This window comes from Aythya marila (genome assembly GCF_965140915.1).
Source record: "Aythya marila genome assembly, chromosome: 21".
Classification (NCBI taxonomy): domain Eukaryota; kingdom Metazoa; phylum Chordata; class Aves; order Anseriformes; family Anatidae; genus Aythya; species Aythya marila.
In genome coordinates, this window is record NC_139062.1 from 7108005 (window position 1) to 7135189 (window position 27185).

The following is a 27185-nucleotide window of genomic DNA, read 5'->3' on the forward strand; positions in this document are numbered from 1 at the left end:
TGGGAGCCCCAAGGAAAGGTCCTGGGTGCCCCAAGGTAAGGTTCTGGGTACCCCAGGCAGTCCCTGGACGCTCGCCAAGTTCCCAGCCTCTACCCTACAGGAGGCAAAACATTCAGTGCAGCCTTCCACCAGGGCAGATTTTTTTTTTTCCTTTTAATTAAATTGTCTGAGAAAGCCAAGACACAGACAGAAAGAGACCGAGACTGTAAATAACATAGGAGAGAGAGAGAGATAACCGATTGACAGAGGTGTAAATGCCGGGTGGAGCCGTACAGAGGAAGAGGAGGAGGAAGAGGCGAGTGAAGCTTCACGTTAGCTCCAGGATCACTGTTAGGGTGAGCGCCAAAACTAGTCTGAAGCTGCGGTGGCCGGTAACTGAACCTAGGCAGGGGGAGAAAAAGGGAAGGAGAGTTTACAGAGCCACAAATTGATATTCGGCTTCAAAGTGGGACGGAGCCAGCACCTCTTGGTTTTGGGTTCCCCCTCCTCTGGCCACCACTCACCGTTGGAGTCCTCTGTTCCGCGGGGGATATTTGGGTTTTCTAATGGAGAGAAGCAGCAGAGAGGTGTGTTAGGAGGGACTGGGAGGGTGTGGGCACGCAGGGAGGGGGTGATGCAGTGGTGCCATACCGAAGACGATGAGGCGGGTGTGGGTGTCGGTGGAGCCCAGGGGGTTCTGCGCGGTGCAGCGGTACATGGAGCCGTTGAGCTCGGCCGGTACCCGCTCCAGCACCAGCTCCTTCCCGGCGTGTTCGGCGCTGCCGTCCAGGAGTCGGCTCCCCACACGGGTCCACGTGAAGAGGGGCTCGGGGAAGACTTCGTTCTGCACGCAGGGGACACCAGCATGGGGACCGTGACCCTTGAGCCAAGGCCACCCCTGTCCCAGCTTGGTGGCCACAGCGCACCCTTGAAGCGCTGGTGTGGATGCAGGGACCCCGTGACCCCATGGGGATGGGGGACGGCATCACTGCGTGGGGACACTGACCTGGAAGCCCTGCACCAAGATGCGAACGGTGTCTCCAACGCGGGCTCTCGTTGGGGTCATGGTGATCTTCGGGCCCTTGGGAGCGACTGCAACAAAAAGGGACAGGGAGAAAAGGGGCGTCAGCCCTCAGCTGGGGTTAACGAGGGTTTGCTGAATGGCAGGGGGTGCGAGGAGGCTGAAGGCTGGATGCTGGATGGACAGACTGCAGGCTGGCCAAATGACCGGGCCAGCAGGCTTGATAGATGGCTGCATTGATGGCCAAGGATGTACTTCCCAGCCAAAACAGGGGTGGGCTGGTTTGATGCAAGGGGTCTAGAGGTGGGCACCTCAGGAAAGTGTCCCCAGGATGAGGTAGTTTTGGGGAGACAGTCACAAAGCTCCAAGGGCATGAAATGCCAAGCACAGCCCTACAAAGAGGGGAACCCCCTCCTCTCCCCATGCCAGCCTTGGGGCTGGGGAAGGGGCTCATGGCTGTACCTGTGCCTAAATCACGGGCTCACCTTGATGACTTCGGTGTTGGGCAGAGACCAGTCTGCCAGTCCCCACCCTCTGTATTGCACAGCATCACCTCCGTATTGCCTTATTTTGGGTGCCCAGCTCATATTAGGGATATACACATACATATATATTTACCATACTATTTATATATGATGAAGGGGTTAATGGGAGACCTGCTGTGTCAGTCCCAAAACCTCTGCGTTGATGGAGGTGATGGGACACACAGGCTGGAGGCATCTTAAGGGGTGAGGAACTGATCCTGACCAGTGTGGGGTGAGCTTTGCCATTACAGGTATTGGAGCTGCAGGGGCTGAAGCCAGTCCAGGACTTGTGTGCAGGGCAGGATGATGCCCAGTGCAGGAGTTTTAATCTATTTCTGAATGGTTACATGCAGTCTGGGGTCATTAATGAAGGTGAGGAGGTGGTGGGAGGGCTCCCAGTTAGCAAGCAAGAAATGTAAAAAAAGCAAAAACACACAAATATAAAATGCAAGAAATGCAAAACTGACTAAGTGGAGAAAAGCAATACATGCAAAAAGCAAAAATGCCAAATGCAAAAAAAAAGGCTGTAAATGCAAAAGTTGCAATAAATGAGAAAAAAAAGCAAAATTGCAATAAATCAACCTGCCCCCCACAAAAAAAAAAGCCAAGAGACACCTCCAAACATGGCCACTGCCCTTACCGAGCGTCACCTCCGACTGCATGGGCATGGAGAGCGCCGGGTGCTTCACCTCGCAGCTGAAGAGCGCCTCGTTGTCGATTTGGGGGTTGAGGGTCCAGGTGAGGGTGGCCCGCGCCTCCACCGTGCCGTCGCTCACGGGCGCGTGAGTGTGGCGGAAATAGTAGATGGGCTCCGCCACGTGCACCCAGCGCGGGAACTCCCGGCTCACCACGGTTTCGGGGATGGCTTCAGTGGCGGGGCCCCGCTCGGCCGCCAGCCCCCGGGGGGGCTCGGCAGTGTTGGGGGGCTGCCCACCCCCCGCATCCCCGTCGGCCGCTGCCAGCGATTTGGGCACCTTGGTGTCATCCAGGTCACGATGCAGGAGGTTGCGTGGTGCCCAGCTCCCCGCTGCAGCTGGTGGCTCTGGCAGCGGGGTGGCCTCGATGGGCTCCCCATCGCGCTTGAAGTACACCTGAGGAGGGGACAAAAGGGATGGTGAGCGCACGGGGACACCGCCAGCCCCTTGTCCCTTGGGCAGCAGTGCATGGGGTTGGAACCCAGGGCTCTGCAGAAGGATGCAACGGGGCGAACAGGCAGGTAGGTGCCCTGCTTTGCCTCCAGATCTATTACATCTGTTATATATATATATGAAAAAGATATATATTTAAAATAAAGATGATGGGCTCACCAGCGGGGCGGGCTTGCCGCCGGACACCACGCACACCAAGGTGAAGTTCTGCGCCTGGTAGCGGCTGAAGGGCGCTGGCGTGTCGGCAGCGATCACCGAGATGGACGTCGGCGGAGCTGCGTCAGGGATGCAGAGCTGGGGCGTGAGCACAGTGCCCCCCCCCAGCCCCAACATCACCCCCCAGCCCCCCGAAAATCCCTGGGGTTGTAAACTGGGAAGCTGTCAGCTGGAGGTCGCCCCTTGCTCCATCACTAAAATGCCTCGGTGATGGTTTCAGGATCGGTCATAGACCTTGCAATGGTTCCCCTCCATCCTCACCTGGCAGCTGGGTGCTCACTCGCCCACCACTTATCATCATCATCATCACTTATCATCATCACCATCACATTGCCATCACAGACACATGGTCACCACCATCACATCGTCATCACCACCACACCGTCATCGCCATCACAGCATCATCATGGAATGGGCTGCCCAGGGAGGTGGTGGAGTCACCGTTTCTGGGGGTGTTCAAGGAAAGGTTGGATATGGTGTTTAGGGACATGATTTACTGGGTGATATGGTGGTAGGGGGATGGTTGGACCAGATGATCTTGGAGGTCGCTTCCAACCTTAATGATTCTGTGTTTCTATGATCCTCACCATCATCATCACATCCCCACCACCCTCGCAGCAGCAGCAGCAGCAGCAGAGCTGCACTCACCCATCACGTTGAGGAATATGTTACCAGATGCCAGGACCACTTTCTCCCGCGTGGCTCGGTCATAAATCCCCACGTGACACTCGTAGGGGCCGTTGTCCGAAATGCGAACCTCGGGCAGGCTGGGGAGGAGAGAGGGGACTCACTGCCAGCCTCCACCCCGGCTGACCCCGTCCACGGCAGGAGGGAGCATCCCGCTAAGGGTGTTGCTTTTCAGCAGCAATGAGCCGCGGATCAATAAACTATTAATAACTGCAAAGGCTTCAGGAGCGAGCTGTGTAATGCGGTTTAGCAGCTGGAGTTTACCGGCACTGACAGCTCCTCAGGAGGGTAAGTAATGGCATTCGTGAAAGGAGAAGCACACAGGAGGTAAAGGCACCGCTGAGAGCAAAAACCTGCGAACTGCGGACATTAAACGCCCGTGAAACGCCGACGTTAAAGGCTCGGATCCTACGGACCCCCCTTCCAGCTGTAGAAAAGAACGGCGAATAAAAAGTATCAAAAGCACAAACTCTGAGCAAACGTGTTCCTGTGCAGGGCATGCTTTGATCTATATGGTATCTAGATTTTTATACGTATTTAAAGAAAAACACAGGAGAGGAAGAGATGTGGGAATGCAGTTGAGGTGGAAATGCTCCAGCCGACTGCAAAGGAGCTGCCCAGCCACGGAAATTAGGATATAGCCACCAAGCATCCTCCCAGAGTCATAGCCATGCCAAAACATCATCTGGCTGCCCCCAGCTTTCCAAAAAAAAAAAAAAAGGAAAAAATAAAAAAATATTTTCTATCCCTAAAAAAGGATTTCCCTCAGCACTCAGGTGTGCACCTTGCGGGGCTTCCCCAGCTAAGGGGGAAACACGGCGGCAAGCAAAATTCGGTGGCTCCTTGCCGAAAGCCCCTGGCTGTCTTCCCACGCCTCCTCGCCGTGCGAAAGCCCTGCTAGCGCAAACAAGCCCCGCCGACGCGAGCAGTCGCTTGGCAGCGCCTTTTAATGGACGCGTCGCTCTCAACTAAGCCTCCGCCATCTGTTGCAGCCTCTAATTACCCACGCACGCGCGCTTTGTTAGCGGGGAAGAGGAAAGGGAGAAGCGGTCGGGGTGATTTTGGGCTCTGCTGAGACGGAGAGGCTGCAGCTGGGCTGCCCCGTCACAGCGTCTGCTTCTCGCTGCAGTGGATGAGCCCTTCAAGGTTGCAAGGGGATTTGGGTGCGAAACGGTCCTGATTGGGTCATGGTGAGGTTTCTGCAGCTGTGGTCCAAGAGAGAAGGGCTCCAGCCCTACAAAGCTCCAGGGCTGCCCCATTGCATCGTGCAGCCAGGCTGGGAAGCCGTGCAGATGCCTGCTGGTAGGTAAGCAGGGATGCCATGCTGGTGGCAGAGCCACAGCCTTAAGACATGTGTCCTCTCTTAATCCTGAACTGATTTTTTGGGGTTTTTTGCATGTCTTTTTTGCTGTTTGCTCCTGGGAAACGTCACTGAGTCCCTGCTTTCCCCATCAGCAGGGAGACCCCAAATAGGAGGCTTGTTTATTCCCCAGGGAGATTTCCTCTTAACTTCCAATAAGGCCCTGCAAATCCTCCCCAGCTCTCACCCCTGCATGGTACCAACCCCTCTGCAAAGGGAGTCATATGGAGGCTACCAAAAACCACTGAAATGCCACTAAACACACTCAAAAATCAACTTCACAGGCGGCTGAAGCAGCCACTAAAGCAGAAAGAGGCAGGGATTGACCCTCCCGAAAAACATCAAGCCAATGATTCAGAAAATGGGCTCTTTTCATACCCTCTGAGGAACAGCTCCTTTCCCCCTGGGCACGAGCCATGTTGCTGTTTTCCTCTGAAAAAGGCAACCAAGTGCAAATACTTTCAGTGCAAACATCCTGGGCTGCACGGTAATTCGGACAATTCGCAAGCGCTGCACCAACAATTACCGATGCTTTTAAGTGCTCGGTCCTAGGGCAGCAAAATTTTCTGCTCACAAATTCTATTAGTTCTACAATATGTGGAGAGAAAGAGAGGGAAAAAAAAAAAAAAAAAAAAAAAAGGAGGTTTCTGAGCCAAAAAGACAGCAGGCTGTTAGGTGCGATGTGGCCAGAAGCAGGTGACTTCAGCACATCCTCACCCCCGTGGGACAGCTCATGGGATGCACATGGTTGGGGTCTTGCTCCGTGTGTAGGGATGTTTTGCTCTGGTTTAACTCCCTGCCCTGCAGGACAGCAGTGGTTAAATCCAGAGCTGGGCAGAAATGCTGGTTTTACAGCAGGAAAACAAGGTTGTCAAATTTGGGAATATGTAATCCATTAGCAAAGCCTCTGAAACATCCTCCAACAGTAATTAGTCATGTCAGAAATTTGCACAACAACCAACTGAGTGGCTCAGCACAGCCCCGTGCTACGTGGGGAAGCAAAACTTGAGGAGTGGAGCATCCCCTGAGCATGCTCTGAGCATCTCCTGGACATCCTCTAAGCCACCCTGAGCATCCTCCGAACCTGCTGAGCATCCCTGAGCATCTCCTCCGCATCCCCTGAGCAACCTCCTTGCATCTTTATCACCTTGTTTGCACCCCCTGAACATCCCCCCAAGCAACCTCAGAGCATCATCCTCTGAACCTCCTGAGCATCCTCTGAGCATTTCCTCAGCATCCCTCCGAGCAACTCCTGTGCATCTCCTGAGCATCCTTTGAGCAGCTCCTGAGCATCCTCTGAGTATCTCCTGAGCCTCCTCTGAGCATCTCATCTCCAGCCCTTCTTTCCTGCTTACTTTCCACTCTACATTCACATTTATTCCCATGCAGCCATCTAGTGCACTTACTCCTACTTATGACAAAACACAGTTCCAAATGTAACAGAAAAAAAAAAAAAAAAGGAAAAAAAAATCAGGAAAAAAATTCAAATTGAAAAAATCAAAACCAATATAATTCTTGCACACAGCTGGGCATGCATGCTCATCCAAGGGATGAACCATGTCAAGCCCTTTCCAAACCATATTGTGGACGTTTGCAGGCACGAAGCACTGTGTTGCCTCGAGGAAACAACTGTATTTTCCCCATCATACACAGGAACTTTATTACCCGGCGCTGGGAAAAACGAGCATTGAAATACGATTAGCAAATTCTAATTTAAAAAGGAAACAAAAACAAAAAAATGTGAAAATAAATACTTCGCCCCAGCCTTTTTGGCTTAAATTAACTCTCCCCCTGACACTTTTTTCAAGCTCCAGTTTTGTTTTTATAACACCAGCAATAAAGCAAGTGTGTAATTAGTAATAAAGCTGACACTCCTGCAAGTGATTTCATACTTGGAAGAAATGCAGACGAGCTTTCATGCTGCCTGCTATATATATATATTATTTTTTTTCCAGCCCTGATTTTCTCTGCTCACTTCCACCTCTGGAACTCTCCACCAATGTTGTCTTTTTCCCCCAGGGACAGGCAGACTGTGGGGACAGACCCTGGATATTTGGTGACAGTGCATTAAAATATGATAATTTATTTGTAGCGATTGCAGTGCAGCAAACACAGCAAAAATAGAGGTGATTTCTCAGCGCATGCAATTATTCTCATTAGCAAAACCCCTTGACTACAGCAACCAAGGCCAACAAATCCCCATGGAAGGCCAAAGAGGATGAGTATTGATTTAATACCCTCAACCACCCCAAACTGGGGTAAAATTTCTAAAAAAAAAAAAAAGGAAAGGCTTTAAAAAGCAGCTGGCACATTGAAGGAGGTGACATTAGAGCAGGGCACCAGCATCGGGACAACTTACCGCACTGTGGACTGGTAGACCAGATCCTCTCTCTTCCTGTAATTCTCCATGTGTGAGAAATTGGTGGAAAACATGGCATCGAAGGTGAAGATCTTCTGCTTGATGGTGCCGCCATCGGTGACCTGCAAATAAAAATCCAACTGTGAGAGAAAGCAAAAACCTTGCGTTTCTGCCTGGTTATTGCTGCACCAGGGGCAGATATCACATCACCAGCTCCAGCCATTCCCTGGGGTTGTGTGGTGGTGGTTTTACTCAGCTGAGCTCCACCTCAGTCGCTCTTTCACTCCTCCTCCTCAAAGGGAAGGGGGAGAAAATACAATGGAAAGAGCTCAAGGGTTGAGATAAGGACAGGAATATCGCTCAACAATTATTGTAACAGGCAAAACAGACTCAGAGTAGGGAGATTACTAAAATTTATTGCCTATTACTAGCAAGCTAGAGAAGTGAGAAATGAAGGAAAGAAACCAAAAACACCTTCTCCCCATCCACCCTCTTCCACCTCTTCCTCGTGAGCAGCACAGGGGAATGGGGGAATATGGGCTGCAGTCAGTGCAGAACACTTCACCGCCTGCTGCTCCTCCATGGTCCCTCTCTGCCCTGCTCCTTGTGGGGTCCCTCCCACAGGATGCCATCCTTCCCAAACTGATCCTGCGTGGGCTGCCCACAGGCAGCAGCTCCCCCTACACCCCCTGCTCCCCGTGGGCTCCTCTCCATGGCTGCAGCTCCAGCCCAGGGCCTGCTCCTGTGGGGCTCTCCACAGGCCGCGGCCTCCTCCAGGCCACAGCCACCTGCTCCACCAGGGGCTCCTCCACCCACAGGGGGGCTGCAGCGTGGAGATCTGCTCCACGGGGGACCCATGGGTGCAGGGGGACAGCCTGCTCCACCAGGGGCCTCTCCACGGGCCGCTGGGGAACTTCAGCTCCAGAGCCTGGAGCATCTCTCCTGCCCTCCTTCTTCACCAACCTTGGTGGCTGCAAGGATGTTTCTCACTCCTCCCTCTCTCCCAGCTGCTGTTCCAGCAGGCTTTTTTTTTTCCCCTTCCTTAAATCTGCTCTCACAGAGGCACAAACAACATCACTTATTGGCTTAGACCTGGCCAGCAGCAGGCCCCTTACCTACATGGGGCAGCTTCTGGATTCTTCTTACCCCTATGGCCCACTGCTACCAAAACCTTGTCAAGTAAATCCACTGCAGGTTGTCATTTCTAACTGGAAAAAGGCTTTTCGTGGGGACTGGAGAGGATTCATCTCTTCCACGAGCCCTGCAATGCCTTCTGACTTATTCCTCTCCACCCCTCGCCTCCCCAGCCACTGTGAGAAAAGAGGAAAAAGAAAAGAGAAAAGAGGAAAAGAGCAGGAGAAAGCAACGCAGATTGGTGATGGTGATGTGGGGAGCTGAAACAGCTCAGATCAGTACATTGGAGGGTGATAAAAATTGTCCTTTTTGAAGCAAAACTGGTGTTGGGCCCAGAAGAAGGGAAGTGAGTGACAGAGCCGCAGAGGAGCATTTTTTGGCTCTCCTGCCCAGCACTTTCCTCCCTGCTTGGAGAAACTCAACTTTCACTCCAGATTTTATCTTTTCTTCCCCTTTTTTTATTGCACAGAGGAGGGAAAAAAAGCTGTCAGTAAAACTGTCTCCTTAGATTTATTTGCCGAGACTGAGGCTTTTATTACAAAGAAAATACACACTCGCACGGACATGGGATAAAGAGCCGCGCGAAGAATTATCAGAGCCGTAAATCTCTGTCCGTTGGGAGATGAGGGGAAGTTTTCAAGGACAGATCCTATTCCCCCCGACTTTTATATACGCCCTGGGCTGGGTTTGGGGAGGTTCAGGCAAAGGAGGAGAAAACATGTTGTTGCTGCTGCATCTAGAAGTGCCATAGCTCTTGGTGTGAGACCTGGGAGGGTTTTCTGGGGTTATTTCTGTAAGATGCAATAGTGGCATGGCACAGGACCAGCCGGGATGCCACACTCCATGTGTTTAAATTGCATTTTTCTCCCTTTGTGCTGCTTTCAAGTGCAGTTACTGCCCTAGGAGGGACGCTGAGTGCCAGGGTTTGGTTTCAGCTCCTGGTTTTGCAAAAATCTCTTTGCAAAGCCCGCTGTGGCAGCGGCGGTACCTGTGTGCTGCGGAGAAGTTTGCAATCTCAGGCTTTGCAAGAGGCGTGCATTCCTCCTCCCAGCAGAACAACTGGCCAGACGTGGGCAAAGGCAGAGGAGCCAAAGCGCTGCATGAAAGCACCCAGAGAGACCCAAGGAGGGGGCCAGAGGAGCGTGGCTGGAGGCACTCCCCATGCCTCCCCCACCCGGTCCCTTGAGGATGCCCAGTGAGGGAAGGCGCTGCAGCCCGGCAGGTCCCAAGGGATTACAGGCAGCTAACAGGCTCCTCTGAAAAGGCACACACAAAACAGTCTCTCTCCAGGGATTAGACCTACTTACAGCCTTTTATCTGCGCCCCAGGGTCAGGGTTTTTTAGAGAGAGGAGCTACACAGAAAGTTGATGGTGAATTTACCGGGGGTTCGGCAGCAACCCGGCTTCTCGCTGGGGAGAAAAAGGATGGTAACTTGGCAGCTTTGGATGGTGATTGCCCCAGATTGCATGCCCCAACACCAAGTGCCCCCTGCAAGCATCACTGCAGAAGGAAAAGGGGTGAAGGGAGAGGAAAAGGTGCATTTATGGCACTGGAGCCGAGCTCAGCCTGATGCTGCAGGCTGCCTGCTGCATTATTTATAAACCCCAGCAAAAATCTTATTCCTGACAAAAACCCAGCGATTGCCACTGTGCAGGGAGACATTAACCTCCTGCTCCTTCCCGCTGGTGCGGATGCAGGCCCTCCTGCTTCTCCCCCTTTTGCTCTCACCTCTCTGGCGACCCAGCTGTTTGCTTCCCCCAAAACACACTTGCACCATTAATATTGCCGGAGCCGCTCGTCAGGGTGCTAGATAAGCACGCGGGAGTGATGGATGGGGGACCGAGGGGACGGAGGCAGCTCTTCTGGAGGACAAGATGGGTTGCAAAAGGATAGGAGGTGCTGCTTGTACCCAGGGCACCACTCAAGCATGGCAAGCTCTCACCCCTCAGTTCCACCTTGCTTTTTTGCTCAGAGCACCACCGGGGGCAGAGAAGCTGAGTGGCTGAGCTTTTTTTGCCCAAACCTGGATAGTTTGATCCCACAATGAGCACTGCGACTCACCTCCACTGCCCCTCTCCCATGCATCCAAAAGGGAGCACGGGTGCTGGTAGCCTCTCCAGCACCGCTCAACCACATGTGCACTTGGATGTGCATGGCCCCTGCTGTGGAAGGAGTGCGTGCAATTCTGGGAGGCGTGGGGGTGCTCCCCGAAGCCAGAGTGATAACTGAGAGTGCAGACGTGGCTCTCAATACACCACGCTGCTGCGTGCGACCTTCTCTCTTTGCCTGAGCTTGAGGAATTAAAATAGTTACCCATGCTGACATTTAAATTATCATCTCCGGGCAGCGGAGACGACCCAGCCGGCATGGAGATGAATGGAACGAGTCAGCCCTCGCTCAGTTACTGCCCCAAGATCTCTACATCAGTGCCGTGCTTGTATTTCAGAGCATTTCTCTGCAGCTGTAAAACCAGAGGCTCACCCTGAAATGGGAGCGGGCTTATAAATCGGAGATGCAACCTGCCAGGAACTCAGTTCGTCTGGAAAATTTGGAAACTGTGCTTCATTTTGGCCAGCAAGATGTTGGAGATGCTTTGCAGGAGCAAGAGGTGCTGGCGGATGGTTTGTATCTCCAGCCTGGCTCCTTTGGGCACAGCACCCCCAGATTTGCAGTCTTTTTGCTGCAGGCTTTCCCCGCAGCATCCCTCACCCTGCCGTCACCCTCCCCTGGAGCCTTTTGTGACTTTAACGCTGCCACCAGGAGACGCCGGCGCAGGGCTGCAACATGTCACTGCTCCTAATGGGCAGTGGCAGCGGAAGCCCCTGCGGGGACCACGTGTTGTCACCATCGATCAGGCAGCACCGCCAACATCTGGAAGGCATCGGCCACCACCTGCCTCGCACCTGGGGTTTGCCAGTTGCAGCTGCACAGCATTTGAGGTGTAAGGGCCAGCCCAACGAGCCCCTCAGTGGAGGAAAACGCTCTGCAATCCCTGCAAGGGATACAAGCAAGAGGTGGTGTCCCTAAGGGTGGGGAGAATGGCCCGAGGGTGGGATGGGGGATATGGGGTCACAGCGCACAGCCCCTTCACCTGCTGGTGGGTGCTATGGATATAAATATCTGTGCATGGGTGCTGCGGGGAGCAAGGCTTGTGCACCAGGGGTGCTATGGGGATTAATGTCTGTGCACCACAGGTGCTACGGGCAGCAATGCCCATACACCACGGGTGCACCAGGAGAGCAGTACCTGTGCACCGTGGGTGCTACGGAGAGCAATGCCTGTCTGTGATGTGTGCCATGAGGAACAATGCCTGTGCACTGTGGGTGCTACAGCTGTGCACCATGGGTGCTACGGAGATCAAAGCCTGCGCAGGGGCACCACAAAGCCGGTCCCTGGTTCTCTGTTATTCTCCTTCTTGCTAATTAGCCTGAGCACCAAACTAATGATGTGAGGGAGAGCCACTGGCACTGGACCTGAGGGCCTCCCGCTGCCCCCGTGTTGGATGCTGCATATTCCCAGAAAAAAAAAAAAACTGTGTCCACAGCCCGGGCCACCAAAAACCTGTCCAAGCCCTTTCTGCAATTGCCACCTCCTCCAAGCCCCGAGCTGTGTGCACAGGCTCAGCAGCTTCCCAGCGCTGACAGATGCCCATGCAGAGCCAGCACAGACCCGGAGGACTTCCCTCCCTCTCCTTTTTGTGTGGTTTTTTTTTTTTTTTTAAGAGCTCTGCACTGCTGCAAAAAGTAATTTTCTCCCTCCCCATCACTTGCTGCAGCGTGGCAGTGACCATACTAATCAGGTCTTGAGAGCGACCCCCGAGACAGCTGCGATTGGAGCCAGCTAACAGCTTGACAGCTCTGTGTCTTCCCGCACTCATTACAAGCTCGTTTGCAAGGATGCCACTACCCTCGGCTCCTGCGAAGGTTTTGGGCACTCGCCTAACGTGCAAGACTACAGCCAGGAGTTCAAACCCATGTTTGCACATGTCCTCGGGCAAATCACATCCTCTGGAGATAAATTCACCGTGGAGGACACAGGGGGGGAGTTTGGATATTAATTAACACCTCTGCAGACAGCACATGTTCCTGTTTTTCCATAGAGAAGCTGCCTGGGTCCATGCTCCTTCCCCTGCATGCTGTGTCCTTTGCTCATCCCAGGTGCCACAGTCCATATGTTCTCCTCCAGCCTTCTGCATTTCAATCAACCCAGAGTAGCAGCTTGTGGTGAGGGACAAACCCCCTTCTGCATGCCCCCCCAGGGGCTATGCACACACCCCAGTGCTCTACACCAAGATGCTGCCATTGAGTTTGCCCCGCTTTTGCCTCACCCCCCATGCATGCCACGTACACCTCTGGAGAAGCTTTGCATCTTGAAGTCGACGAGCTCTTTCTGCTTCCTTTAAAATAAAACGAGGCAAACCAGAGCCCCCACGAGTCTCGGCGCTGCCCTGCATGACTGCTCCGGTGCCACGCACAAAAGCACTGTCAGGATGATTTACAAATGGTGTAAATATAACTCCACAGCCCCAGCACCTCCAGCCCAGCTTGCCCATCATCCGTCACCTTCCTGCACAGGGAGATTAGGGATGGGGATTAGGGCAGCTGCAGAAGTCTGTGAGACAAAACAGGGGAGAAAGGGGAAAAAGCATCAAAATCAGGAGGGGGGTGAGCTGCTGCTGCAAAGCAGTGGTGGTGCAGCAGGCAGCCACGATGCCCAGTGTCCCCAAAACAGCCGGGGGGTCCAGGGCTGTTACCCCCATATTGTGATGCCCATTGAGGCTCTGGCTACAGGACAGGGAGAAGTGATGTGCCCTGGTGTCATGCCCTTTAGTACAAGAAACAGAAATTTGGTAAATTCGAAGATGTTCCTGTAAAAAAAAAAACAAACACAAAACACAACTTTCTGAATGCAGCAAGCGCCCTGGGAAATGAGGGAAAATAGGCAAGGAAGGCAAAAAACCTGGAAGAAAGGGGGATTTGCAGAGATAAAAATAAAAGCTGGGTTATTTTTTTTCCCTCCCACTCTCTCCGTGGCTTCCCCAAGCACAGTTTGCTTGGCTGCTCCAGCACGTCATCCCCTCGTTGAGGGCTCGAGCGTGCCTCCGCACAGGGGGATTAGGCAAATCCAGCCCCAGCTCGCGAGAAAGTGGGTTAATCCAATATTACCGAGTGGAAAAGGGAAGCAAAAACCTGGTGGAGATGGCACTATGCAAAAAAGCCTCTTCCTCCCCAAAACGAGGGGGAGATGAAAGTTGCATTTTGGGGGATGGGACGGTTTTTGCTTTGTAATTCAATATTTTTTCCAATTATGCATCCTACACTCCTAAACACATGTATTTATAGCAAACAGCAGCCAGGACTCAATGGAAACACACACACCGTGCGCAGGCAACTGAATATACATCAGTACAGAGGCAACATTCCCTATTTATAAACCTCGCTGGCTGTGAAGAAGAGCTTTAAGGCACAGAAATTCATCATTTGGGGAGCAGAAACAACACGGTAGGAACAAGAAAAAACATCCTGCAGCGAAGGACGGTCCTTTCATCCGAAACCACCAGCCCCATTAGCTGCTTCTTTGCCTCCTCTGTGAGCAAACCAAAGAGCTGAGTCTTCATCTCCTGCAAAACTTCTAACTTTTCTCTGCTCAACCCACTTTTTTTTTTTTTTCCTTGCTGTTGGTTGGTATCCTGCAATTCCCTTGGAGGAAGCCAAAAATATTGCCCTGGACCTTTGTATCGGAGGCTTCTGCAGGCTTGGTGCAGATGGGGTAATGCTGATGCAGGGGGAAACTACAGCGCCCAAATTCCCCCTCCCCATATAAAAGCTGATGCTACACACCCACAGACCAGCATCCTCCCCGGGTGGCTGTTTTAGGGACAGCAGGCAGAGATAGGAAAGGGAAAAGCTTTATGGAGAGGCTCAGCACGGAAAAGCCCAGGACTATTCCCTGAGCACCAAACGCCCTCAATTTTGCACCATTTCCCACCCAGTGTGAAAACCGCCCCTGATTGTGCAGCATTTTCCCCTCAGCTTGAAAATCCTTTTTGCTCGGTGGAGCTGATCTGAGCCCCAGCTCTGAAACCCAACCACGGCCCCTCTGCAGCAACCCCACGCACCGAACTGAGCCAGCAAGCACCGAACCCACCCAGGAAACACACCAAAAAGCCTCGGGATGATTGCAAAGCCATTTTCCACCTCCCTTCCTGGCTTTTCAGAGCCCAGCCGCCCGCCTCATTGGCTTTTGTGCAAGGACAGCGGGGCGGCAGCAGAATCGATATTCCCATCATCGAGAGAGACGCTGGCTGGGTTTCTCTCCGTCATCCAGCCTTGACCTTATGTCACGCAGGAGGGAAGCAGCCGGCTGGCTTCATGTCCCTGTCCCCAAGGGCAGGGGACAGGCGCCGCTTACCCGGTACCAGACGATCTCCCGCATCTTCCCGTCCGTCTTGAAGTTGCATTTCAGCGTCACGGCGTCTCCCACCACCACGGGCGGCAGCGGCTCAATGCTGACCGTCAGGTAGGCTGGAAGAGATTAAAAGGGAGAAAAAAAGGACGTGAGCTGCTGGGAAAGGACGCAGCAAAGGGTTAAAGAGCTTTGCTCAAGTGGTATTGGGGCAGGAACAGCTCTGCACTGAGGAGCAGACGTTGCTTCCATCCTCGTGTGTGAGCCTGCCTGCGTGGCACCTTGCCCCTTGCAGCGAGGCATTTTGGCTGCTCCCAATGCACCAAAAAAGGTACCAGCTGGAAAAAAAAACCTTCCCGACCTTATTTACCAGCTTATGGCACCAAAACACAAGGGGCAACCCTTTTGCCACTTTTCTCCCCAGCTCTGCACCACAGCCCAACCTGCCCACACGTGCCTGAAGCCAGCCTGGACCTGGAGGCTGGCACTGACCCGTGCACAAAGCTCTGACCCCGTGCAAGCCCTGAGAATGGCTTGCTGGCACAGATGGCTCCATCTGCCAGGTTTCTCCCCATTCCCTTTCCCCATCTTGCTTCTTCCCCTCCATTTGCTGCAAACCTATTGCGGGAGTGTGGAGCAGCCGGGGTCAGGAGGGCAGGTGACTACATTTAATTTTTATTGTCCTGTACTTCCTCCAGCTGCTGGAAAATGCCAGATTGACAGCCCTGTGGATCCGAGCCTTCATTTAGCATCATTTGACATCGTCTCCAACCAGGGCATCCTGAAACTGCCTCTAATCCACCGCAAAAATCCTTTTATTTAATTTTATTTTTTCGAACAGCTGCTTGTATCAGGTGGGAAAACAAGGAGCAGGTTTGGAAATCACCATGAGCGGTGCAGGATGTGGTGCAGGAACCGAAACTCCTTGGCAGAGGATGCCTGAAACAGGGACCAGCGATTTTATCACCTCACTGCACCGGCCAGCACCTGGAGGCTTGTGCCGTTTGTAAAACAACTTACTGGAGGTTTTACACGGCACACACACCTGCCTGTGATATGGCCTGGCACAACCAAAAAAAAAAAAAAAACAACACAAAACCAAAGCCCTCTTTGCATTGCTTTTCCAGCCCCCGACATGCAAAAGCAGTGCTGGAGCCTGGCTGCTGCAACCAGGCGGTTGCGTGGAAATTTGGGAGAAACGGGGGCTTTCTGGTGGTGGTGGGGATTGCTTTGAGCACGCGCAGTGTGTGCACAGGAGATGATGGCTGCATCAGGGGCTGTTTCCAGCCCTGAAATAGTGCAGAGCAAGGCCTGCTTCTGTAATTTCACATGAATCAGGGAGGAGAAGCATCCCATCAGATGCTCTTGGCCATCGATGGATGATTTGGGCTCTGTGGGTGGCGAGCTGCCTCCCACCACCAAAAGCAAGGCTTGTTTTGAATCTGCACTTTTGCAACCACCACCTGAAGCCTCCCCCCTTTGCTGGACATAACCCAAACCACCGCAGAAAGCCACAGTCATTCAGAACCAGCTCTCACGATGATCCAGACCGGCTCTTCGCCTGGCCGGGGTTTATTTTAGCAAGCAAAAGCAGGGATTAATTCCTTTCTGCTGCCGTGGCTGCCAGCACAGCACACGCTCCTGCTGAATTACATGCACCACATCCATTGCAAGAGACAGCCGTGGTTGGCAGAGACGGGAGAGGAGGAGGAGAGGGAAGAGGAGGAGGGATGTGGAAGGGTCACACAAGGTCTCTGCAGGCGCATCCCCGCCTTCCACGCTTCACTTTTGATATTTGCAAAAAGAGCAACAGGCACAAAAGCAGCGGGGGGATTGGGACAAAGCAGGGCGCATCCTCCCCGTGCAGCTCCAAAATGAAATCAGGGACGGATCCACGCCTTGGCTATGCTCCATGCCTGGAAAAGCTCTGCCTGTGTGTCAACAAATGTGGGGAGCCTCCGGGCTGGATTGTGGCTCCCTCCTGCCCCCCGTGTGGATCAACTGGGCCATCAAATCAAGCTGGCGGCAGTGGAGTTAAGTGACAGGTGACAAAGACAGAGTTAAGGCTTCATTTTGCCCAGTGCCTGCATGTCATAAAAATGCAGAAGTCCCAGCTTGGCTCTGGTGCTTGAAGGCGATCCCCGTGGCCTTGCTCTGCCTGTTTTTTCAGGGGGTAAACTGAGGCACAGGGGAGAAAATGCACTGCAGAGCGGCAGAGCCAAAAGCTGCTGCTTTGCATCGCCTGCAGCCCTGCTCCTGTGCATGGTGCTGCAAAGCCAGAGCATCCCCACCCAAATCCCTGCACTGGGGTCTGCTTCCCCCGCAGACACACCCCCAAATGGCTCCAAAAGTCTGAATTGGTTTCTATTTTTTTCGTTGTCACCCTCCATGTGCTGCCGAAGCGCTGCTTGGAGAGGTCAGCCAGGCTACAGCCACTCAGCTCTCACCTCTCCCCTTGCTCAAAACCGATTTCCAAACCCCAAATCCAAACGCAGCCATCACAGGGTTGCTCCTTCAGGGTTGGACCAACAGCATCCAAAAAAGTGCCCAACGTGCAAGCATCAGCACAGGTAATTCAGGCTTGGCACTGCTGGGAGGATATCTGCACCTCAAAAATAACAGCGCATCGCCGTGGGATTCGTTTGCACTTTGCAACGCCAAAGCTCTGGTTTCTTTGCAGCCTCCTGCTTTCTTGCACTGGTGTTGTGGGGGCCGGGACCCCGCATGCTTAAAAAGGAGCAGATGCCGAATTCAGAGTGAAAGCCCACCAGAAGGAAGATGGTGAAAAGAAGGAAGGGAAGAGCACAAGTGTGAGGGAGGCGAGCAAGGAGAAGCAGATGTTCAGTCCCTAGAGGAGTCTGCCCCCCAGATGCTAAGTACATGTGTAGAGGGAAAGAGCAGGGAAAATAAAGCCAGGCACTGAAGAAAAAAAAAAAAAAAAAAAAAAGAAAAAAGCAGAAATACAGATGGACCCATCCAAAACCTGCTGGTTTCATGCATTTGATGTGTGTCCCCACAGAAATCTCCTATGTAATGTCCCGGCCCCTTCTTGGCAAGACACCGGAGCTGTGATGCTGATGCCAGCTTTGATTTCGGCTTGCTCACCACCCCTCTCCCCGTACCTTTTGCTGGCAGGAAAAAAAGATACCAAGATGGGTCTTTGCCATCCTGGCATATTGCAGTTTGCTGCTAATTGGGTTTCTTAAAAGGGTACTTGTCATCGGCGGTGATGCTTGTGAATCTTGGTGCTCGTCTCCCCTTCGCCTTGCTTTCCAAGGGTGGGGGACTGCAGAGTGGCACTGTTGGCACCCTCCCAACACATTTTTGACTTGAGAAGCGTGGCATTTCCAAAAGTGGCGGTAAAAAAACGCAGAATAAAGCCAAGTGCTTCACAGCGGGCACTTGCAGGATCCCGGGGACGGTGCTCCCCAGCAATGCCCCAGCAAGAATTTTCTCCCTAGGTGATAATCGAACTTTCTAAGACATCACAGCCAACACTTCAATAGAGCACAGAAATGCTGAAAAAAGGCTTTTTGCAGTCTAAAGCCCGTCTCTTCGCTTGTTTTACCATGCTCAGGCCAACTATTAGCTGGATGGATTCTGCTCTGATTTTTTGCTCCCCAAAATGCCATTTAGGGCAGGAGATGCTCTCATCAGGCTGCAATGACAGCAGGCACCATCCCAGCTCCAGCAGCGGGGTTTGCCCCCATCACCTGCTCAAGTGCAACTTTAAGTAAAGAAAATTGGCCCTTCCTCTTCCAGGGCTCTGCTGGGAGAGTCGCAGTACTGAGGGCACAGGAGGGTCCCGAGGCAGCAGCCACCTTGGTTCAGAGGGGTTCCCGCAGCCTAACACCACCTGATTTCAGACTAAAATTGAGCTGTGCAAGATGCTCTTCCTATTTGGGAAGTTTGTTCTTCAGCTGGAAGAGCAGGGGGAGGAGGAGAACAGGGGAAAAAAAAAAAATAAATAAAAAAAAAAATGAGCTAAATCCATTGGTCTACACTTCCTTTCTGGTCCAAATTTTCCCTTTTTGTTCCTGAAAACGGAAGGACTGCACGCTATCCATACCCTTGATGTTGCCAGGTTTCAATGCAAAACCCCACCAGCGCCTCTCCCTTCCCTCCCCAGCAGCGGGGGCTGAACCCACCCCATGTGGAAACAGTGCAGAAAGCCCCGCATTGGTGTCTACTTGGGATTTTTTTTTTATTGGCATGGAAGAAGAGCAGCGTTGGGCACCACTTAATATGAAAGCACTGTCAGCAGGGCTGAGCACCCCGTTTGTGCATGGACAGGAGCCTGGCCCTACAACTCCACCAGCCGCTGCGCTATCGGCGTCTGCCACCACCTGCGAGCAGCTCCCGATCCCGAAGCTCCTCTCCTTCCCCTTTGCTCTTTTAAAATAAGACATATTTCAGAGCCAACGATGTGCCATGCCACCCTCTGATTAGATTCTGACCTATGGAGATGCAGCCCTCTGATTAGATCGCATCCCTGAGGAAAAAAAAAAAAAAAAAAAAAAAAGAGTATTTTTGATAGCGAGCAGTGGGAATTCTTGCGACATCCAGTTAAAAAAAAAAAAAAAAAAAAAAGGGAGGGGGAAGGGAGAGATAAGTGAAATGTCCTTTTAAATCAGGAGTGACACATTAATAAAAGCAGCACATTGTAACATGCTCAGAGCTTTCAATTACTGAATGGCTGCAAGGGAGGAGGCAGGTTTCACCCCGGCCGTGCGAACGCAGGGTGTGGGCGGCCGCCAGCGCCGATGTGCTCCGAAGTCTTGGGGTGATGGAGATTTCAGCAGGTCCTGCAGCGCTGCCAGCCCTCCACGTCCTCACCAGCTGGTTTTAAGCCACATCTCAAGCAATTGTGAGTCTATGACCACCGCTCGGTGCTCCCGTGCCCTGCCCGTTTACCCGTTTCTCACCTGGTGGCGTGTCCCCCAAAAGTGAACGCCAAATCAGCAATGGGTTTTGTCCCTTCGTCTGTCCCCGCCATGTCTCCCTCACCCCTCGGGTGCCAACACGTCCCCCTGCGCGGAGGCAGCAGGCCGAGGTATTATTAACACATCCCCGTTTTAATCAGTGCGTGATTAGCAGGGCTCATGCATAATTCACACCGAGCCCTCCACCAGCTTCTGCCACTTGCACCTTCAAACCGGGGCTGGGAGCATATTTTGGGGTGCAAATGCAGGGAGGAAGGGGAAAAAAGTGACCGGCCCCCTGACCCCCAGCCCACGCAGGGCTCCTCTGCATCATTTTTCCTCCTTTTGCTCCCTCTGCTTCCTGCTGTTTTTTTCTCTTCCTTTGACTCTGGCATCTCCCTGCTTCGATTTGAGCTTTGGCCTTTCTCATTTCCTCCAGCCTTTTGTCTCTGCTCCTCACCTTTCCTCTCACTGGCTTTTAAAGTGATGCCAGCCCGGCCCCTGCTCTTTCTCTCCTTGGCCTTTTTGTTATTCTCTGCAATTTTGCCCTCCTGGGTTTCTTCAGCAGCACGCTGGCACCCAGCAGCGAGCGCAAGGAAATCCGCCAGGTGCACAGCCCCGGTTTGCAGAGGGTTTTAGAGGATTTAAGGCAGTGGCTGCCGGAGGAGGAGGCACCTTGCCCCTTGCAAAAGAGCCACCTAGGATGCTAAAGGCTCGCAATGCCCCCAAACAAGCAGGGGGCAATCCTGCTCCCCACTCTCAAGCAGAGGAAGATGACGGCTGGCACAAGGGGAGGATGCTGGCGCATGAGGTGAGGCCGAAGGCTCCATGGCCACGCACAAAGCCCCGCAATGTGGATGTCACACGGTGCCAGGGCCAGCGCTGAGGAGCATTAAGCAAACGTGCTTTTACTTGCAGCACTTCGCAACATCTTGTTCATTAAAGATTAAATGCCAGCAGTTGCTCCCGTTCCTGTGAGCACAGCAAAATACTTTCTCCCTCTCTCCCCGGCTCCAGCTCCAGTGATGCCTTATTTATGATCTTCCCAGGCAATTTACAATTATAATGTGTTGCTGCCTCTCCCTGCCAACCCAGGAGGGCTGCGAGGGGCAAGAATTGGTGAAGGACCTGCATCTGTCCCAGTACAGAGTAGCCAAATTTTACTGAATCTTGAGCTTTTCCTCCTGGCAAGCTGCCGCACTGATTTCCTTTCTTTTTTTTTTCTTCCTTTTTTTTTTTTTTTTTCCACTGAAATGGAGGAAAAAGTATTTTAACACAGGTTTAACATCAGCGAGTGAAATTGGATGTGACAGATGGAGGCAGTGTCATGCATCCAAAGGAGACGGTCCTTTTGCTAAGGAAAAAGGAGGCTGGGGGGAGCCCGTTCACGTTCCTAAAGGGATGATCTGGCTGCTGTGCATGAGTTTTACTTAAATTTCCAGGTTTCCCTTACAAAAAAAAAACAAAAGACAAATACCAACAGGGCTTAGCATCCCTAAAACCCACTGCTGCCCACCCAAATAATGTGCTGCATTTTGCAAAATCTATTTTTTCTTTATTTGAGCTATATTTATTTTCTTTATTCACGCAATAAAACCACGAGAGCTGTCGTCACCAGGCCACCCAGAGCACGAGGAAAAACCTCACTCCTGCCGCAAGGAAGAGCCCTGCTGGCAGAGAGCAAATTGTATTAATGCTGTGTAAATAGGATATTAACAGGCCGACCAAACAATTAAAGAGCCGGTAATTAAAATTCATCTTCCTTCACACCGCAGTGTATTAAAGTACAAACATTTAATTAGATGCCTCTTACCTCACCCATTTGCATAAGCAGGAGGAAGCACTTTGCAGCTGCACCACTAATTATTCTTTATGGGGGTTGCTGGACCACACCAGAACCTAAATCCTTATCTATGGTAGAGCCAGGGAGAATGTATATAGAGCAAACACAGAATATTTTTCTCTGATGAAGTAGGATGCAGTAGGCACTTTGAACTCTACGCCAAGCTGCCTCCATCCTACGGATGTATCTCGTGTCTTGTTAGCTCTTTGTAATTTTAATCAATAATTTTAATCGATACATTGATTGAGCGTGGCTGGTTTGGCCTTTCAACCCCTTTTAAACCAAGATTAACTGAGAAAACCACTAAAGGCAGGGCACTGGCGTCATCAGTTATAGAGGGACCCTTCATTAGGGTTGCTGGGGACAGACAGACCCTAAGGGGTCTGCTTCAATTAGGATTTCATGATTAAAATCTTTGCAAACTCTAGAAACCAATGTTTTCTTTTTAAGCTCTGCCAGTCAGATTTTTATCACCGTATCACACTCCGAATAGTGTATAATGCAAAAAAAAAACACAAAACTTACAACTATTTCCAACGTTGTTTCCAAAACCCAACTGAGACGGGACTTTTGAATACTGCTCACAGCTTTCTTCCTTTCTTTTTAATTTTTTCTTTAAATCTTGCATTTCTTCCAGAAAAAAAAAATAAAATAAAAATCCTAGACAAAAAATAAAACCCACCCAAACCCCCAAACCAACAAGTAAAGCTTTATGTCGTGCTGTGCCATGGTATCCAAACCCCAAACACCACCGGAGTGCAGCCAGTCCTAGCATCACGGAGAACACCTCCAACACTGTGCAATCACACCAGGGCTTCCTAAAACGTTACACCAACACACCTTAAGAATTTTAGACCAGTTTTGGCCTCATTATGAACACTGCAGCCCTTTTTACATTCTTATGGGTACAGACTGGATCTAGCATACCAGTGCCCATAGCCAAGCCCGGGATGGCACAGCACCAGCACAGGCTGTAGAGAAATTAAAAGCAAGGCTTAAAATAGGTTATGCTGGGCAAAAAAAAACTCCTGTGAACACTTTGGGTAGATTTTTATCCATATCAGCACAACCTCAGCATGGGCAAGGATGTGCGAGAAAGGGTCTGAAGAAAAAGTCATTCGTGTCTCAAGGCCTGAATTTCTGAAGACAGCCCTGGACCAAGCAAGAGGTGCTCCTCACGGTGCAGACAGGGAGCAGTCTCTGCAACGCAGCCTTATTGCCCCCAAACCAGCTTGGCTGAGGCACCAGGCAGTGCCAGCCCCCTCCGTCGTGCCCAGAGGGAAGTTATAAATGAGGTTCAAGGACTCGGCATCCTTCCATCTGCTTCAGCACTTCCCTATCCTTCAGGCTGTGTCTTCTGGCAGTAAATGAGCTTGGCCACAGAAAAGGGGGTTTGGGCCACTTTGGGCATGCAAATGCAATGGGTGATTTGGGACTTGGGAAACTAGGGAAGCTGCGGGGTCTTCTCCCTCCCCAGTGTCCATTTTCTGCCCCTTCTCCACCTCCTCCCATCATTTCCACCTCTGCCTCTCCTGTTCCCCTACTACCGACTATTCAAACACCAGCTCCATCCTTCACCAGGTGCCAGCTAATAAAATGGATGCAAACGCCTGCTTTTTACAAGCCTGTTGTCACCTCCGGCGTGTGCCTCCCCACAGACAAATCCACGTCAGATAGAGCCATCCCCAGCAGCTACACGCCTTGTGCGCGGACAGAAACAAAACCTGCCTTAACGTCTTCATCGCGCCTCTCCAGCCAAGGCTCATCAGCAAGGCTGTTCCAGCTCACCGGAGCACAGTATGAGAAAGCCCATTTCTCGCTCGGCTCTTTCACTCGCGGCACTGAGTTAGCACTTGTACTACATCTCCGTCAAGCGAGATGTTTGTGTAAAAGCCCCGGGAAATCGGTCATTCCCACGGGCGGGTTATGGGTTTTCGCTCCGGAGACAGCAGGACGTACGGCTGTCTTGTGCAACGCAACCCAGCGTGTGGTAAGCAACAGAACAAAGAGGAAAAAATGGGAAGTTTTGAGGAAGTTTGGCAAAACAGACAGGTGATCGGCCAGAGCAAGCCCAAGCGCTGCTACGACACCCAGGGTGACCTTGGATGCTCCATTTGGATGCCCGACAGATAGATCCCTATACAAAATCAGGCAATTTGCCAGAGAGAAACTCTGAGGTGCAATGCTGATGGTGGAAATCCTGCAGGCAGAAAGCCGAGAGCAGCATCCTGCCCACCCCGACCTGCAGCAGCCCTGGGGAGAGCTGAGCCACCGCAAAGCCAAATGCACCCATCACAAAATGAGAGAGGCTCCAAATGGTGGAAAAGTGCCAATTTTGGAAGATAACACAAGAAAAGTGAGGCTCGGAGGAGAGCAATAGGCAGAGGACAACCAGGAGCCGCACGGTTTTGGGGTTATCTTACTGGCATGATTGGGAAATATCATCCATTTGGGAAATATTTCAACATCCCCATGGGTTGCATGCTGAGATTACTCTTCAATGAGCGTTTTTTCATGTGCACACCCATAACGACCAGAAACCCAACCAAAACCACTTGTAAACACCTGCTGAGCCCCAAAACCCATAAATCAAACCCAAAGGAGAGCAGCCAATGTGGAGAAGATGAGTCTCATCACCCCATGAGAATTATCAGCAGGGTCGTGTTTGCTGCATTGATAAGTCTTCGTGATATATTGTATTTTATTAGCTGCTACCAGACCCTACTGCGCAGGCTGAGAAGCCATGTAAATAAATTATAGATTGAATATTTATCTCTTGCCACCGTGCAGACGTGAAGTATGTTTAGCAGCATTTACTCTAGCGCAGTAAAGTTTTATTTATCATTTCTTCCCCCGCCACCGGCGTGCTCAGCACATCGCCCTAAAGCCATCGGCATACGACGCACGCCTCATCTCGTAATGATGCTGGGGTAGCAGGGGCGTGCTTTACTGCCGCATCTTCACACTTCTGGTTTTGCCATTAAAATACAGTGTTTTAGTGCCGTGCTGAAGTGGTTTATTGCTGCTGGCGTGATGCTGAAATTGGTGGCCACGACCTGCGATGGGTTGTTAGGTTTGGGATTTTGGAAGGGTTGGATGTTGCTTGTTGCTCTTGTTCCTTTATCCCCATTTACAGGGGATTTGGAGATCATGACTGCTTTTCTGAGTTTTCAGAGTCCTCAGTGACATCTTGGTCCAGGAGGGGAGGGAAATGGAGCCTGGCAGAGTCAAAATTCCCCCAAACCCATCGGTGCCAGTGATTTGGAGGAATGCCTGCACCTCTCAGCCTCTTGCCAGCAAGCAGCTGCCAGTGCCAAAACCAAAACCCAAAGTGTGCCTAGGTCAGCCAGGGCCCCAGATGCCCCATTTTTAAAATGGAGATTGTGCTCTTCGTTTGCATGTATGCATATATGCAAATCGGGGCTGATTGCTATTCGTGCTGTTTGAGAAACCACACACAAGCAATTTAAGGCAGATTCTTCTGAAACAAAATGAGTTTGCTTGCACGCCAACTTTATTTCCACCCCATGACCTAAAGATGCCAGATTTTGGCAAAATCAGGCTAGGTGCAACGGGTGAGAAATTCCACCTGTCTTGGCAAGGACACTCTTTCCAGGCAAACTGCACTGGTTGTAAATGCCTGTCCCTCCCCTCCTGCCCCAATTTTCCCCATCCCTAGTCAGGCAAACCCAGTTTCTGCAGGATTTCTCGCTTCCCTGTGGCTCGCCTCCCTGTCAGCTCTCTTTTCCTTAAAGCATCGTGCCCCAAAGTGCTGCCACCCCGCTGGCCTCGATTGCAGAGGGATAATTCCCTCCTGTGCACCACTTCTGCTAATAACTCCCAGAAGAGATTGCCTTTTTCCTTTTTGTAATAGCACCTCATTGCAGATCCTAATTAACCTCTAGATTTGCTAAAAAAAAGAAAGAAAAAAAAAAAGATCCGTTTTTATTTTACCCCATTAGTACTTTACCAGCTCTCCCACATGCTGCAGCATGCAGTGAGGACCTTTCCTCCCTTGCAATGCAGTACTTTGCATTTATTTCCATGGCATTTTCACATTGTATTTCCAGTCGAGCCTTTTGTGAGAGAGCAGGATGGCACCTTGCCCAACCGGTGATGGAGCACCACAGACTGAGAACACCCCAAAACCACCCCAAAACCCTTCGCAATAGTGCATGGAGCCTCCCTGACGCCTGGGCATGATGCAGGCTGATGCTCGGGACCAGGACACCTGGCTGCCCTGCAGCCTTAGCTGCCTCCTCCAGGTTTGTGCATGCTAAAATCTCACAACCCCTTTGCTTTTTAGTTAGTTTTAACCTAGCAGCACCACAGCGAGGCTGGCAGATCTGATCTCCACTCACTGCACAGCAAATCTTCCCCTCCCTGACCCCTGGCGCAGATGCAGGGTTTAATCCAGAATTGAGTTGTAAGAGAAGGAGAATGCAGATCATAATCCCAGCCTGCTCTGCAAAGAATTGGATATGCTTTTTTCCCCCCTTTTCCTCTGCTTTTCATCTCATTGGTCGCCCCCTTCTCACACCTCTGCTCTCTCCCTGGTTTTGCATCAGGGAGATGCAATTCCTGGGTGCGGTTGCTGTCCCTGAGCATCCCCCAGGGCTGGACCAGGCTCAGGGTCTTGTCTCCATCCAGCACCAAAAAAACCACTGAGCCAAAACCTCCCGGTAGACTCAACTCATTGGGAAACACCACCAGCACAACAGGAAAAAAAAAAATTATTTGTATCCAACCCAGTTTGTTAAAGCTCCAAACAAAGCATGATGTGTTAAAGATGCTGAAACCTAGGGAAAATGTTCCCAAGTCCCCAGCAGAGCCCAATCCTCTTTTTTTTTTTTTTTTGTGTGTGTGAAGTGGGGAGAGTCTGCTGGAGCAGCAGGTCACTTTGCTGCTTTGCCCTGCATCGGGGTGAGGATTATGACACCAGGAGCTAATTATTTGAAACCATAGCTCACTTTGTTAATCTAGGCTCAAGCATAATCCCAGCCCGAGCTAATTAGCAGAGCTGGAAGCAGCTCAAAGCGTGCCTTTTGAAGCAAGTCCCACCTGTGCCTCAGTTTCCCCATTTGACAGAGGGAGGGCAAGATCCACTGCTTTACAAAACCATCTGAGATCAAGAAAAGAAAATAAAAGAAAAAAAAAAGAGAGAGAGAGAGAGAAATGCGAGTACCAAAAGGGAATTACTAGAAACAAGCTCTATTTCTCAGAAGAGTGCAATTTTGAAATTTGACATCTGAAACACCAAAATCCTCCCTAAACCTTCTCCTTGTCCAACTTCAGTGGGAAAAATAGAGGTTTGGGATGGGCAGAAGGGGGAAAATTAATTTTCCTGAAGAGCAGGGATGAGGATTTAGGTCTGGATGCTGCTGTCAGGTTTCCCCCCACATTATGAGTCCCAACAAGGGTTTTTGCTGCGCCAGCACCAAGCCGGCCGAGGAGAAGGAGGTAACTGGGAGCAAGATGATGAATTTGCTTCTTTCTTTCTCTATTTGCAGGCAATCCAATTATCCCGGACTTGTGATTGGTGACAAATGAGGGAGCTGTCCACTGCCTGCTCCCTGCTGCCTGCCG

General features: G+C 51.5%; 1 protein-coding gene across 1 annotated transcript in view; it reads right to left on the minus strand.

The window, feature by feature from the left end:
- IGSF21 (immunoglobin superfamily member 21) overlaps window positions 1-27185 on the minus strand; it is a 37795-nt gene continuing 10610 nt past the window's right edge. Inside the window, exons 2-10 of the mRNA XM_082777177.1 lie at window positions 14841-14953; window positions 7295-7416; window positions 3537-3655; window positions 2832-2947; window positions 2165-2615; window positions 986-1071; window positions 631-823; window positions 504-542; window positions 1-381 (exon numbers count right to left, since the gene is read on the minus strand). Of these exons, the coding sequence (XP_082633303.1) occupies window positions 308-381; window positions 504-542; window positions 631-823; window positions 986-1071; window positions 2165-2615; window positions 2832-2947; window positions 3537-3655; window positions 7295-7416; window positions 14841-14953 (1313 nt within the window). The 3' untranslated portion in view covers window positions 1-307. The remainder of the gene's footprint in view (window positions 382-503; window positions 543-630; window positions 824-985; window positions 1072-2164; window positions 2616-2831; window positions 2948-3536; window positions 3656-7294; window positions 7417-14840; window positions 14954-27185) is intronic.